Consider the following 13,160-nt stretch of genomic DNA (forward strand, 5'->3'; position numbering starts at 1 on the left):
CATGATATAAGAATATCACGTGAGCCCCGGGAGACCTAATCCTGACATGCTGGAATGGCGCCGACACCGGAGGTGAGTATAAGTATTATTATTTTACTAGGAGAAATAATATATATAATAATTAGTGATCAATGAATCTGTTTTAGGCAAATTGAATTCACGTCAGATAACAAAATTTCAAAAATTAAAATTCTCCGGAATTCAATTTTTTTGGTGTGAATTAATTTGATGAAATGTAGTAAACGGCGGCCATTGTACTGAGCAAAATGGTATAAAAAACCCTCACTGCCTCTGTATCCTGCTTCTGCCATCTGGTGCTCCTGCCTTTTATTGCGTCTTTTTCCACAATCTTCACTCGGCACCAGATTCTGATACCAAGTAGGCCTCAGACATCATAAGAACATGCCACATGTCGTCCGAGGCACTGACTAAGCCTTGGTGAAGCACATCATAACGTCGTGCCATAACCATCTGAGGCCAACACAGTGCTGGAAGTCTGGTGCCAAGAGAAGATTGTGGTAAGAAAACATGAGAGAAAGCGCAGAGCACCCCACGGGGGGCTGCGGTGGTCAGGACAGGGAAGCGTCAAAGTGAGGGTTTTTTTCCAACCGATTTTTATTTTTTCTGACCCCAGGATTATTCAGTTTGCATCAAGAAACTTAGGTACATATCTGTTAACCAAGCAATGCCACTGTATAGACTCAGTCCAACCAACAATCACTGTGAAGCTAAAATACAATATAGAGTAGACTGTGCATCTCCATCGCTGCTGACTTACCTGCAGATCATGGCAGAGTTGAGATAAAGTCTTATCAGGCGCCAGTTCCTCTAATTTTAAAAAAAAAAATAGCATTAGAATTACATCCCTTTAGATCCGCAACATCCCCATTCTCAGTATAGTCCAGCAGAAAACAGACCTTTGGGAGGTAGGTTACCTGGTCAGACATCAGTTCCAAAATACATGAGTTTTGCGAAATTTTTGATAAAGGTAACAAAATTGACCAAACCTAAACTTGGGGGCAGAGAATTGGCATGACTGTAGGTGACTGTGAATTAGAATTATTTTCCTTTACTGCACCACACGAGTAGCATATAGTGTGCTCCAGAAAAAGTCTTTACAGGTCTACTGTTTTTCAAATCTTGTGAAATTCAAATTTGTCCAGAGAGAGGATCCCGCTGACCATAAGAGCTTATACTCTACAGGAGAGAGAGAGAACCCTGCTGACCATAAGAGCTTACACTCTACAGGAGAGAGAGAGGACCTCACAGACCATAACAGCTTACAGTCTACAGTAGAGAGAGGACCCCAACTGATGATAAAATCTTACTATCTACAGGAGAGAGAGAGAGAGAACCCCACTGACCATAAGAGCTTACTCTCTAAAGATGAGAGAGAGAGAAGACCCCACTGACCATAAGAGCTTACTATCTACAGGAGAGAGAGAGAGGACCCCACTGACCATAAGAGCTTACTATCTACAGGAGAACGAGAGAGTACCCCGCTGACCATAAGAGCCTACACTCTACAGGAGAGAGAGAGAGAGAAGAACCCACTGACCATAAGAGCATACAACCTACAGCAGAGAGAGGACCCTACTCAACAAAAAAGCTAACACTCTACAGGAGAGAGAGAGAGGACTCAACTGACCATAAGAGCTTACAACCTACTGAAGAGAGAGAGAGGACCCCACTGACCATAAGAGCTTACATACACTCTACAGGAGAGAGATAGGACTCCGCTGACCATAAGAAGTTACACTCTACGAGAGAGAGAGAGGACCCCGCTGACCATAAGAGCTTACACTCTACAGGAGAGAGAGAGAGAACCCCACTGACCATAAGAGCTTGCAACATACAGGAGAGAGAGAGAGATGACCCCACTGACCATAAGAGCTGACATTCTACAGGAGAGAGTGAGAGAGGACCCCACTGACCATAAGAGCTTGCAACCTACAGGAGATAGAGAGTACCCCACTGACCATAAGAGCTTACACTCTACTGGAGAGAGAGAGAGAGAGAGAGGACTCCACTGACCATAAGAGCTTACATTCTACAGGAAAGAAAGAGGACCCCTCTGACTATAAGAGCTTACACTCTACAGAAGAGAAGAGGACTCAGCTGACCATAAGAGCTTACACTCTACAGGAGAGAAAAAGGACTCCTCTGACCATAAAAGCTTACACTCTACAGGAGAGAGAGAGAACCCCACTGACTATAAGCGATTACAACCTACAGAGAAGAGAGAGGACTCCACTGACCATAAGAGCTTATACTCTACAGGAGAGAAAGAGGACTCCGCTGACCATAAGAGCTTACACTCTACAGGAGAGAGATAGAGGACCCCACTGACCTTAAGATCCTATACTCTACAGGAAAGAGGGAACCCCACTGACAATAAGATCTTACACTCTACAGGAGAGAGAGGACCCTGCTGACCATAAGAGCTTACACTCTACAGGAGAGAGAGGAACCCACTAACCATAAGAGAGCTTACACTCTACTGGTGAGAGAGGACCTTGTTGACCTTAAGAGCTTATGGTCTACAGGAGAGAGAGGACCTTGCTGACCATAAGAGCTTACACTCTACAGGAGAGAGAGGACCCCACTGACAATAAGAGCTTACACTCTACAGAAGAGAGGGAGGACCCCGCTGACCATAAGAGCTTACACTCTACAGGAGACAGAGAGGACCTCACAAACCATAAGAGCTTACACTCTACAGGAGAGAGAGGACACCTCTAACTATAAGAGCTTACACTCTACAGGACAGAGATAGGACTCCGCTGACCATCAGAGCTTACACTCTGCAGGAGAGAGAGGACCCTACTGACCATAAGAGCTTACACTCTACAGGAGAGAGGATCCAGCTGACCATAAGAGCTTACTATACAGGAGAGAATACCAATTACAATAAGATCTTACACTCTACTAGAGAGAGCGGAACCCACGTGACCATAAGAGCTTACACTCTACAGGAGAGAGAGGACCCCATTGACCATAAGAGCTTACAATCTACAGGAGAGAGAGAGGACCCCACTGACCATAAGAGCTAACACTCTACAGAGGAGAGGATCTGGCTGATCATAAGAGCTTAGACTCTACCGGAGAGAGAGAGGTCCCCACTGACCATAAGAGCTCACACTCTACAGAGGAGAGGATCTTCCTGACCATAAGAGCTTACACTCTACAGGAGAGAGAGAGGACCTCACTAACCATAAGAGCTTACACTCTACAGGAGAGAGAGAGGTCCCCACTGACCATAAGAGCTCACACTCTACAGAGGACAGGATCTTGCTGACCATAAGAGCTTACACTCTACAGGAGAGAGCGGACCCCGCTGACCATAAGAACATACAATCTACAGGAGAGAGAGAATACCTCACTGACCATAAGAGCTTACACTCTGCACGAGAGAGAGAGGACCCTGTTGATCATAAAAGCTTACACTCTACAGGAGGGAGAGAGAGGACCCTGCTGACCATGAGAGCCCAAGTACTGACCATCACTCTGCAAGGTATGATTATCCTGTAGATGTCATAGCTGCAGGGCATTATGGGGAGGTCTGCTCTCTGATGATTTAGCAATTTGGGACATGGTGCCTGAAAGGCGTTTTTTGGTTTTGCAAACCTCAAATCATATCTTAAAATGTTTGAATTCGTGTGAAATCCCAAAATTAAGGAAATTGGACTCAATCTTGATCCTCCTTAGATCGATTCACACATTTCTAATATACAGTATACCCTTTTACCTAAAAATAAACCATCAACTTTGAGACGTGGTGCATTCTTCATATCCTGTTTAAATGTAATTTGTGATACTATTTTGGTATGTTACTTTACCTCTGCACAAGACGTATTCACTGCAGAGTATCCTCAGCAGAAAATTTACAGCAATTTCGTTGCAAATTTACTGCACATTTCACCCTCTCCATTGCACATCACATATTTTTAAGGAATTCCCCCTTTAAAATCATTAATGCTAGGGTCATGTCCCTATACAGGATGAGCCCACACACATCTCCCTAGATACAGTATGAATCCCCCACATAGCTCCCTATATGCAGTATGAGCCCCACATAGCTTCCTATATACAGTGTGTATCCCATATGACTCCCCATATACAGTATGAATCCCCCACATAGCCTCCCAAGACACATTATAAGCCCCCACATAGCCTCTCTAGCTACAGTATGAGTTCCCACATAGCTCCCTAGATACAGTATGAGCTTTCACATAGCCTCCTATGTATAGTATAAGCTCCACATAGCCTCCCTATATACATTATGGACCTCCACATAGCTTCCAATATACAGAATGAACCCCATATATCTTCGTATCTTTAGAATGAACCCTCACATAGTTCCCTATATACAGTATGAGCCCCCACATAGCTCCCAAGATACATTATGAGCACCATATAGCCTCTCTATATACAGTATGAGTATGAACTCCTACATAGCTTCCAATATACAGTATGAACTCCCACATAGCTCCCTAGATACAGTATGAGCTCCTACATAGCCTACTATATACAGTATGAGCCCCACATAGCCTCTCTATATATAGTAAGAACCCCTACATAGCTTCGTATATACAGTATGGACTTCCACATAGCTACCTATACACAGAATGAACCCCCACATAGCTCTCTATATACAGTATGAACGCCCACATAGATCCCTATATACAGTATAAGCCCCAACATAGCTCCCTAGATACCATATGAGCCCCACAGAATTCCTAAATACAGTATGAGCCCCCATATAGCCTCTCTATATACATTATGAACCCCTACAGAGCTCCCTAGTATAAACGCCTACATAGCTTCCAAAATACAGTCTGAACCCCCACATAGCTTGCCATATACAGTATGAACCCCCACATAGACTCCCTAGATACAGTATGAACTCCAAGTCTCCCAAAATACAGTATAAGCCCCCACAGAGCCTCTTAGATGCAGTAAAAGGCCCCACAAAGTTCTCTATATATAGAAAGAGTTCCCACATAGCCTCTTTATATACAATATGAACGAGCTACATTGCTCCCTAGATAAAGTATGAACCCCCACATAGCTCCCTGTATACAGTGTGAGCACCCAAATAGCTCCCTATATACAGGGTTAACCATCACATAGCCTCCCTATATGCAGTGTAGGCTGTCACATAGCTACAGGAAAGCTCCCTGCCTGAAGGCAGCACACAGAACATTATAATGGGGGCAATCAGGACATGGCCTCAGGTGAAAGCCCAGATTGCCTCCATTATAATCTGCCTATGGTCGTGTCCGATACTCGAGGAGGTACCATGGTGGTGCAGAATGACTATATATTAAAGATTACCAGTCACTTACCACAAATATGTAATGTTTTTAGCCCAATATAAATGCCGCTGTTCTCCTAAATCTGGCCGAGTTTTCTTTTCTTCCTGCTCCTCTCCGTTCCTGAGATGCGAACCTCTTTTTCCTGCATGTAAATCTAATCTTGGGGCATGAACGTCAGAAATATTCTCATACAGCATAGTTAAGGTTCACGCCCATTTGGCTAAAAGGCTAGATTTGCATAAAGGGAAGAGGAGGCCATATCTCAGGAATAGAGAGGAGGAGGAACAAAAGAAAAACGGCGACGGATTCAGGAGAAGAGCGGCATGTAGACCAAGTAAAAAGCTACCATATGTATTCGTGTCACAACCCCGTCCTTCAACAGTCCCGGGACAACATAATTCCTCCATCCAAGGTCGCACTCACCTAATTTGGAATGAGACAAGTCTGGAACTTGTTTTACTAGTGAGGCGTAATATGCAGAAAGTCCGCTGTAAGACGAGAGCAGGAGGCAGCACAGGTCCTTGTGCCACTTGTAGGCGTGCTGCATGCAGGACTCGGAGGGGAGGTAGCAAGGACCCTGAGCAGAAGAGGAGCCATAAGTATAAGACATCAATGCAAGACCATGCTCTGTGAGCGAAACACCTCCTCAGCAGCTGCACAAAGCCCCATGCTCTGTATCAACCTGGATCCCAGCAAGGGGCAGCGATATATCCTGTCCTTCATTTATTATTAGGTCCTACTAGCAAAAAAAGGGACCAAATATTGACCCCAAGAAGTTAATAAAGGGGTCATCATCTTTAAACCAACTTTTGTCCATGTGCTCAATTATTCGTAAAAATAAAAAAATCATTAATTACCACTCCCCTTCCACTGCTGTGTCTCTGCCAATACCCCATTTATGACATCACATTGCCAATCAGTGATTGGCTGCAGTGCTGTCACTGCTGCAGCCAATTAGCAGAAACCGGAATCACAACACTGGATGTCGGGAGGGTAAGTAAAGTTCTGTTATTTTACAAATAATCGACTATATAGACAAAAGTTGGTTGAAAAGGGGACGAACATTTTAACTGCTTAAAGTCACCGCTGCAAGAGCAGCCAAATAAGTGAACCATCATTCTGAAGGAAATGGATGATCGTAGCAGACGTGGATTCACGGGATTCTCCACCATGAATAAGGGTTGCTGCTAAGCGCAGATATCTCATATCACGGTGTCATGTGGATATTTCATTCTCTATCGTTTGTTTTCCTCTTTACTATATTCTTCTTTTTTTATATTATGAATGTAAGTACACCCCGGAGTCTCTCTGTTACCTCAGCCGGCGCTGGTTTACAGTAGGCTGCGCCAAACACCAGATTCTCGAGTGAAACGCTCGTCTGTTCCATCCCCAGGTCCGGATTACTTTTACCCAACCACGAACCTTTCACTGGTCGGACAAAACTGGAAAACAGAAGAAATAATAAAGATCTATATACGGATTATACGGGAGGTCACTGTGTGCCCATATTTATATACTGAGCATAGACATTGTCACACTGCAAGAAAGGATCTAGAACCACCGGACACATGTAAGGAATCAATCCTATATATATCTCATAGCCATCACTCCATCCATCTGCTCATTTCTCTCCTCTTTTTTTCTTTCTCTTTCTCCCATACTTTCTCGTTTTTTTTCTACACTGCTCAAAAAAATAAAGGGAACACTTAAACAACAGAATATAACGCCAAATAAATCAAACTTCTGTGAAATCACACTGTCCACTTAGGAAGCAACACTGATAGACAATCAAGATCACATGCTGCTGTGCAAATGGAATAGACAACAGATGGAAATTATTGGCAATTATCAAGACACCCTCAATAAAGGAGTGGTTCTGCAGGTGGGGACCACAGACCACATCTCAGTACCAATGCTTTCTAGCTGATGTTTTGGTCACTTTTGAATGTTGGTTGTGCTTTCACACTTGTGGTAACATGAGAAGGACTCTACAACCCGCACAAGTGGCTCAGGTAGTTCAGCTCATCCAGGATGGCACATCAATGTGAGCTGTGGCAAGAAGGTTTGCTGTGACTGTCAGAGTAGTGTCCAGAGGCTGGAGGCGCTACCAGAATACAGGCCAGTACACCAGGAGACATGGAGGGGGCTGTAGGAGGGCAACAACCCAGCAGCAGGATCGCTACCTCAGCCTTTGTGCAAGGAGGAACAAGAGGAGCACTGCCAGAGCCGTGCAAAATGACCTCCAGCAGGCCACAAATGTGCATGTGTCTGCACAAATCGGTTAGAATCCAACTCCATAAGGATGGTCTGAGTGCCCGACGTCCACAGATGGGGGTTGTGCTCTCAGCCCAACACCGTGCAGGATGCTTGACATTAGCCACAGAACACCAGGATTGGCAAATTCGCCACTGGCGCCCTGTGCTCTTCACAGATGAAAGCAGGCTCACACTGAGCACATGTGACAGACGTAACAGAGTCTGGAGATGCCGTGGAGAGCAATCTGCTGCCTGCAACATCCTTCAGCATGACCGGTTTGGCTGTGGGTCAGTAATGGTGTGGGGTGGCATTTCTTTGGAGGGCCGCACAGCCCTCCATGTGCTCGCCAGAGGTAGCCTGCTGAGATGAGATCCTCAGACCCCTTGTGAGACCATATGCTGGTGCTGTTGGCACTGGGTTCCTCCTAATGCAAGACAATGCCAGACCTCATGTGGTTGGAGGGTGTCAGCAGTTCCTGCAAGGCATTGAAGCTATGGACTGGCCCGCCCATTCCCCAGACCTGAATCCGATTGAGTACATCTGGGACATCATGTCTCGCTCCATCCACCAACGAAACGTTGCACCACAGACTGCCCAGGAGTTGGCGGATGCTTTAGTCCAGGTCTGGTAGGAGATCCCTCAGGAGATCATCCGCCGCCTTATCAGGAGCATGCCCAGGCGTTGTACAGTAGAGAGGTCATACATGCACATGGAGGCCACACACAATACTGTGCATCTTTTCCTTGTCATGAGGCATTTCCACTGAAGTTGGATCAGCCTGAAATTTGATTTTGCACTTTGATTTTAAGTATCATTCCAAATCCAGACCTCCGTGGGATATTCATTTTGATTTACATTGATAATTGTTATGTTTTATTGGTCTGAACACATTCCACTATGCAATGAATAAAGATTTTCAACTGAAATATTTCATTCAGTGATATCTAGGATGTGGGATTTTAGTGTTCCCTTCATTTTTTTGAGCAGTGTATTTCCTCTTTCTCTCTCTCTCTCTCTTTCTTTTTCCCCTCTCTTTTTATTTCTTTGTCTTTCTTCCTTTCTTTGTTCCTTTCTCTTTCTCTCTTTCTTTATTTTTCTCTTTCTATCTTTATTTCTTTCTCCCATTCTCTCTTTCACTTTCTTTCTATTTCTTTTCCCCTTACTCTTTCTTTCTCACTTTTTCTCTCTCACTCCCCCTTTTCTTTATTTCCCCTTTGCTTTCTTTTTTTCCCATTTGTTTCTGTCTTTATTCCTTATCTCCATTTTCTTTCTCTCTTTTTGCTGTTTTAGTTCTATTTCTTTCTTTTTTCTTTTTCTGCTTTCTTTCTTTCTTTCTTTCTTTCTTTCCTTTCTCTTTCTTTCTTTCTTTCTTCTCACATTTGTTCTGTCTCACTTTTTTCTATTTCTTTTCCCCTTCCCCTTTCTTTCTCAATTTCTCTTCTCTTCTCTCACTCTCCCTTTCTTTTTTCTCTTTTCTCCCTTGCTTTCTTTTTATCATTACTTTTTTTCTTTCTCCCTTGCTTTCTTTTTATCATTATTTTTTTTTCTTTCTCCCTTGCTTTCTTTTTATCATTGCTTTTTTTTCTTTCTCCCTTGCTTTCTTTTTATCATTACTTTTTTTTCTTTCTCCCTTGCTTTCTTTTTATCATTACTTTTTTTTTATTTCTCCCTTGCTTTCTTTTTAGCATTACTTTTTCTTTCTTTCTCCCATGCTTTCTTTTTATCATTACTTTTTCTTTCTTTCTCCCTTGCTTTCCTTTTTCCCATTTTTCTGTCTTTCTTTCTTATCTCTATTTTTCTTTCTCTTTGCTTCTTTCTTTCTTTATGTCTTTCTTTCTTTCATTTTTTTTCTCTTTCTTTCTTTATGTCTTTCTTTCATTTTTTTTCTCTTTCTTTCTTTATGTCTTTCTTTCTTTCATTTTTTTCTCTTTCTTTCTTTATGTCTTTCTTTCTTTCATTTTTTTCTCTTTCTTTCTTTCTTTCTTTCTTTCTTTCTTTCTTTCTTTCTTTCTTTCTTTCTTTCTTTCTTTCTCGATCCTTCCTTCCATGTCTATAATTCCTGTCTACCCAACCAAGAATATCCTATTTCTCAGTGACTTCTTGCCGTCACATGGGGGTTTTGCAAGAACATCATCTGCTTTCCTGTATGTTACACACTACACAAACACTGGGGAGCGGCCGTCGTCGTCGTGTTTTACCTTGTAAGCGGCTGATGTAAGGCCAGCAGTGAAGCGTGCACAGTTACAGAGATCACCGACAAGTGGAAATAGTCGAACATGACAGGGACATGATGGTGCAAACCTCTTCTTGGGTGGAAGTGAAGACCTAAAGTGCGGCTGCTGATCAGGGGGATGGCGGAGATGTCTTTGAGCCTGAAAGAGAAGTCTACACTGGTTATACTGCACAGATGGGATTCATCTTATGGCTTCCTATTGATACCTGGAAGGATCCTCACATCCACATTCATAGTCCATAAATGGCCAAATTCTATAAAGATCTGAGTTGCTGGGATAAGATCCTGCCCCCATAAGAATGGCCGCCGTATGCTTGATGGCCCCCCGTACTATGCTTCATATTGCTTCCACACCTCTGTAGTGATACATTATTAGACAGTAGGAATGCCTTACAATGTCTTAATACATGGCGCCATACTGTGCACAATTGATACTAACATACAGTGACCAAACAACAGTGCCATACATTGGCCACTGTCACACACTATTCCAAATCCAATGCTCTAAAGTTCTTTTACCACTAATTCCTCCCCAAACAATATTAGTTCTGTACAATAGCACCGCCACACAATGTCTAAATAAATACCGACATGTAGTATAAAAATAACATTACCATACGGGGGCTAAATAATAGGGACAGTTATTTGTCACTTTCAGACAGTTGCCTCAATAATCCAAAACAGTGCCAGTTTTATTCTTTACAAAAATAATATACCGTCATAAAGTGTACAAATAATAGTAACATACAGTGATGAAATAACATCTGAATATAAAGTTATAAACCAAACAATGCTATAGAGTACCACCGCTACACTCTGCAAACAAATCATAGTGTTTAAAACCAGCACTGCAAAATAATTAAAAAATACCTCCATACAGTGCACAAATAATGCCAATATACAGTAACCACATAGTAATGCAATGAGTCATCTGCAATGACGGCTACAACCAGGTGCAGAAACTGAAGGCGACACATATCAGAGGGGCAACAGTTGCTTCAGCCCCCCCTAATATATACACCCCCGGGGCTGCACTCACTGCAGGTGAGGAGTCTCCATTACTCACTGCTGCTCACTGTCTGTAAAGTGCAGGTCCAACTTCAGCTGAAAACCCACTTCACTCAAAGCATCTTCCACCTAAGAAAAGAACAAAGAGTAAATGATAGAAAACGGTCCGGTTTTACCTGTCTGCGATCTATCGGGGGATCAACAGCCATGAGGCCATCACTACGTACTGTAGCATAGCGACTGGTCATGTGAATGATGGATGGTATGTATCGCAGAGGTGGGTGGCCCTGTGATGGAAGCCTGGGTATGTTTTGCTCAAGCAGATTTACTGCTGAGGGGTTTGTTTACATTGGGAAGGCTTCCAGGTGATTGGAGAGATGGGTGGGTTCAGTCACTTACAAACACTCCCAAAGAGGCGTGTCTGAACACGTAAGATGGTTTTGTGTGTAAGGACCTGTTGTGATGTCACGCTCACCTGACTAGCCATCTGACAGGTACCTGGGTGTGGTTACACCTATGTAAAGCAGGTGTGTGTAGCACATGAAAAGAGAGACTGAGTGAGTGTGTGAGTGTCTGTCAGGGTGGACACACTTCCGTGTGTCCTGGCAGGACACTGCAGAATGGCCTGTGTGTTGGAAGGTTCCAAGTGGGGACGTCCTGGAAGCACACAGAGACCATTCCAGGCTGGAGAGCCTGCGTGCTGGACATAGCAAGGAAGGTTGGTGTTGGAGACTCCTGGGAGTGGAGTCGTCCTGGAAGAACCTGGAGACCGTAAACCTGGACGGTCTGTGTTGAGGACCTGGGACTGACCTGAAGTCAGTGTAAGGAGTGGAACTTCTGAGAGGTAACCCCGGACAACGGGATTATAACATACAGCAGAGAAGCCTATCTGCTACGTGAACTGTCTAATGTTTCATGGCTGTAATGAAATGGACTGTACCCTGTCAGGTTTATGCGGAGTTTGAATAAACCATATGGACTGATATGTGTGAGATATCGTGCCTGAAGTGTTTATCCTGCTGCCAAGCGAGTATCACCAAGACCCGTAGCGGGTGAAACGCTACAGTACAGATACATTATTGCGTTATGCAAGAGTGTCATTTGGTTAAAGGGGTTGTCAGGGGTATTATAATAGTATTTATATTCTTGCACACAGGAGCAGTACTATAGTAGTTATATTCTTGTACATAGGGGCAGTATTATAGCAGTTATATTCTTGTACATAGGTGAAGTATTATAGTAGTTATATTCCTGTACATAGGGAGCAGTATTATAGTAGTTATATTCTTGTACATAGGGAGCAGTATTATAGTAGTTATATTCTTGTACATAGGAACAGTATTATAGTAGTTATCTTCCTCTACATAGGAGCAGTATTATTGTAGTTATATTCTTGTACATAGGAGCAGTATTATAGTAGTTATAATCTTGGACATAGGGGAAGTATTATTGTAGTTGTATTCTTGTACATAGGAACAGTATTATAGTAGTTATATTCTTGTACACAAGAGCAGTATTATAGTAGTTATATTCTTGTACATAGGAGCAGTATAATAGTAGTTATAATCTTGGACATAAGGGAAGTATTATTGTAGTTATATTCTTGTACATAGGAACTGTATTACAGTAGTTATATTCTTGTACATAGGGGCAGTATTATAGTAGTTATATTCTTGTACATAGGAGCAGTAATATAGTAGTTATATTCTTGTACATAGGAGCAGTATTATAGTAGTTATAATCTTGGACATAGGGGAAGTATTATTGCAGTTATATTCTTGTACATAGGAACAGTATTATAGTAGTTATATTCTTGTACACAGGAGCAGTATTATAGTAGTTATATTCTTGTACATAGGGGCAGTATTATAGTAGTTATATTCTTCTACATAGGGGCAGTATTATAGTAGTTATATTCATGTACATAGGGGCAGTATTATAGTAGTTATATTCTTGTACATGGCGGCAGTATTATAGTAGTAATATTCTTGTACATAGGGGCAGTATTATAGTAGTTATATTCTTGTACATAGGGGCAGTATTATAGTAGTTATATTCTTGTACATAGGGGCAGTATTATAGTAGTTATATTCTTGTACATAGGGGCAGTATTATAGTAGTTATATTCTTGTACATAGGGGCAGTATTATAGTAGTTATATTCTTATACATAGGGACAGTATTATAGTAGTTATATTCTTGTACATAGGAGCAGCATTATAGTAGTTACAATCCTGAACATAGGAGAAGAATTATTGTAGATATATTCTTGCACATAGGAGCAGTATTATAGTAGTTATATTCTTGTACACAGGAGCAGTATTATTGTAGTTATATTCTTGTACA

At 42.4% G+C, this 13,160-nt stretch overlaps 1 protein-coding gene across 1 annotated transcript in view; it reads right to left on the reverse strand.

Moving 5' to 3' along the window:
• The window catches only part of FAM135B (family with sequence similarity 135 member B), a 289,887-nt gene that overhangs the window by 87,980 nt on the left and 188,747 nt on the right, over window positions 1–13,160 (reverse strand). The window contains exons 5-9 of the mRNA XM_077271274.1: window positions 10,874–10,944; window positions 9,773–9,946; window positions 6,634–6,760; window positions 5,742–5,895; window positions 779–828 (exon numbers count right to left, since the gene is read on the reverse strand). Of these exons, the coding sequence (XP_077127389.1) occupies window positions 779–828; window positions 5,742–5,895; window positions 6,634–6,760; window positions 9,773–9,946; window positions 10,874–10,944 (576 nt within the window). The remainder of the gene's footprint in view (window positions 1–778; window positions 829–5,741; window positions 5,896–6,633; window positions 6,761–9,772; window positions 9,947–10,873; window positions 10,945–13,160) is intronic.

The sequence above is a fragment of the Ranitomeya variabilis genome, chromosome 6 (assembly GCF_051348905.1).
Source record: "Ranitomeya variabilis isolate aRanVar5 chromosome 6, aRanVar5.hap1, whole genome shotgun sequence".
NCBI lineage: Eukaryota > Metazoa > Chordata > Amphibia > Anura > Dendrobatidae > Ranitomeya > Ranitomeya variabilis.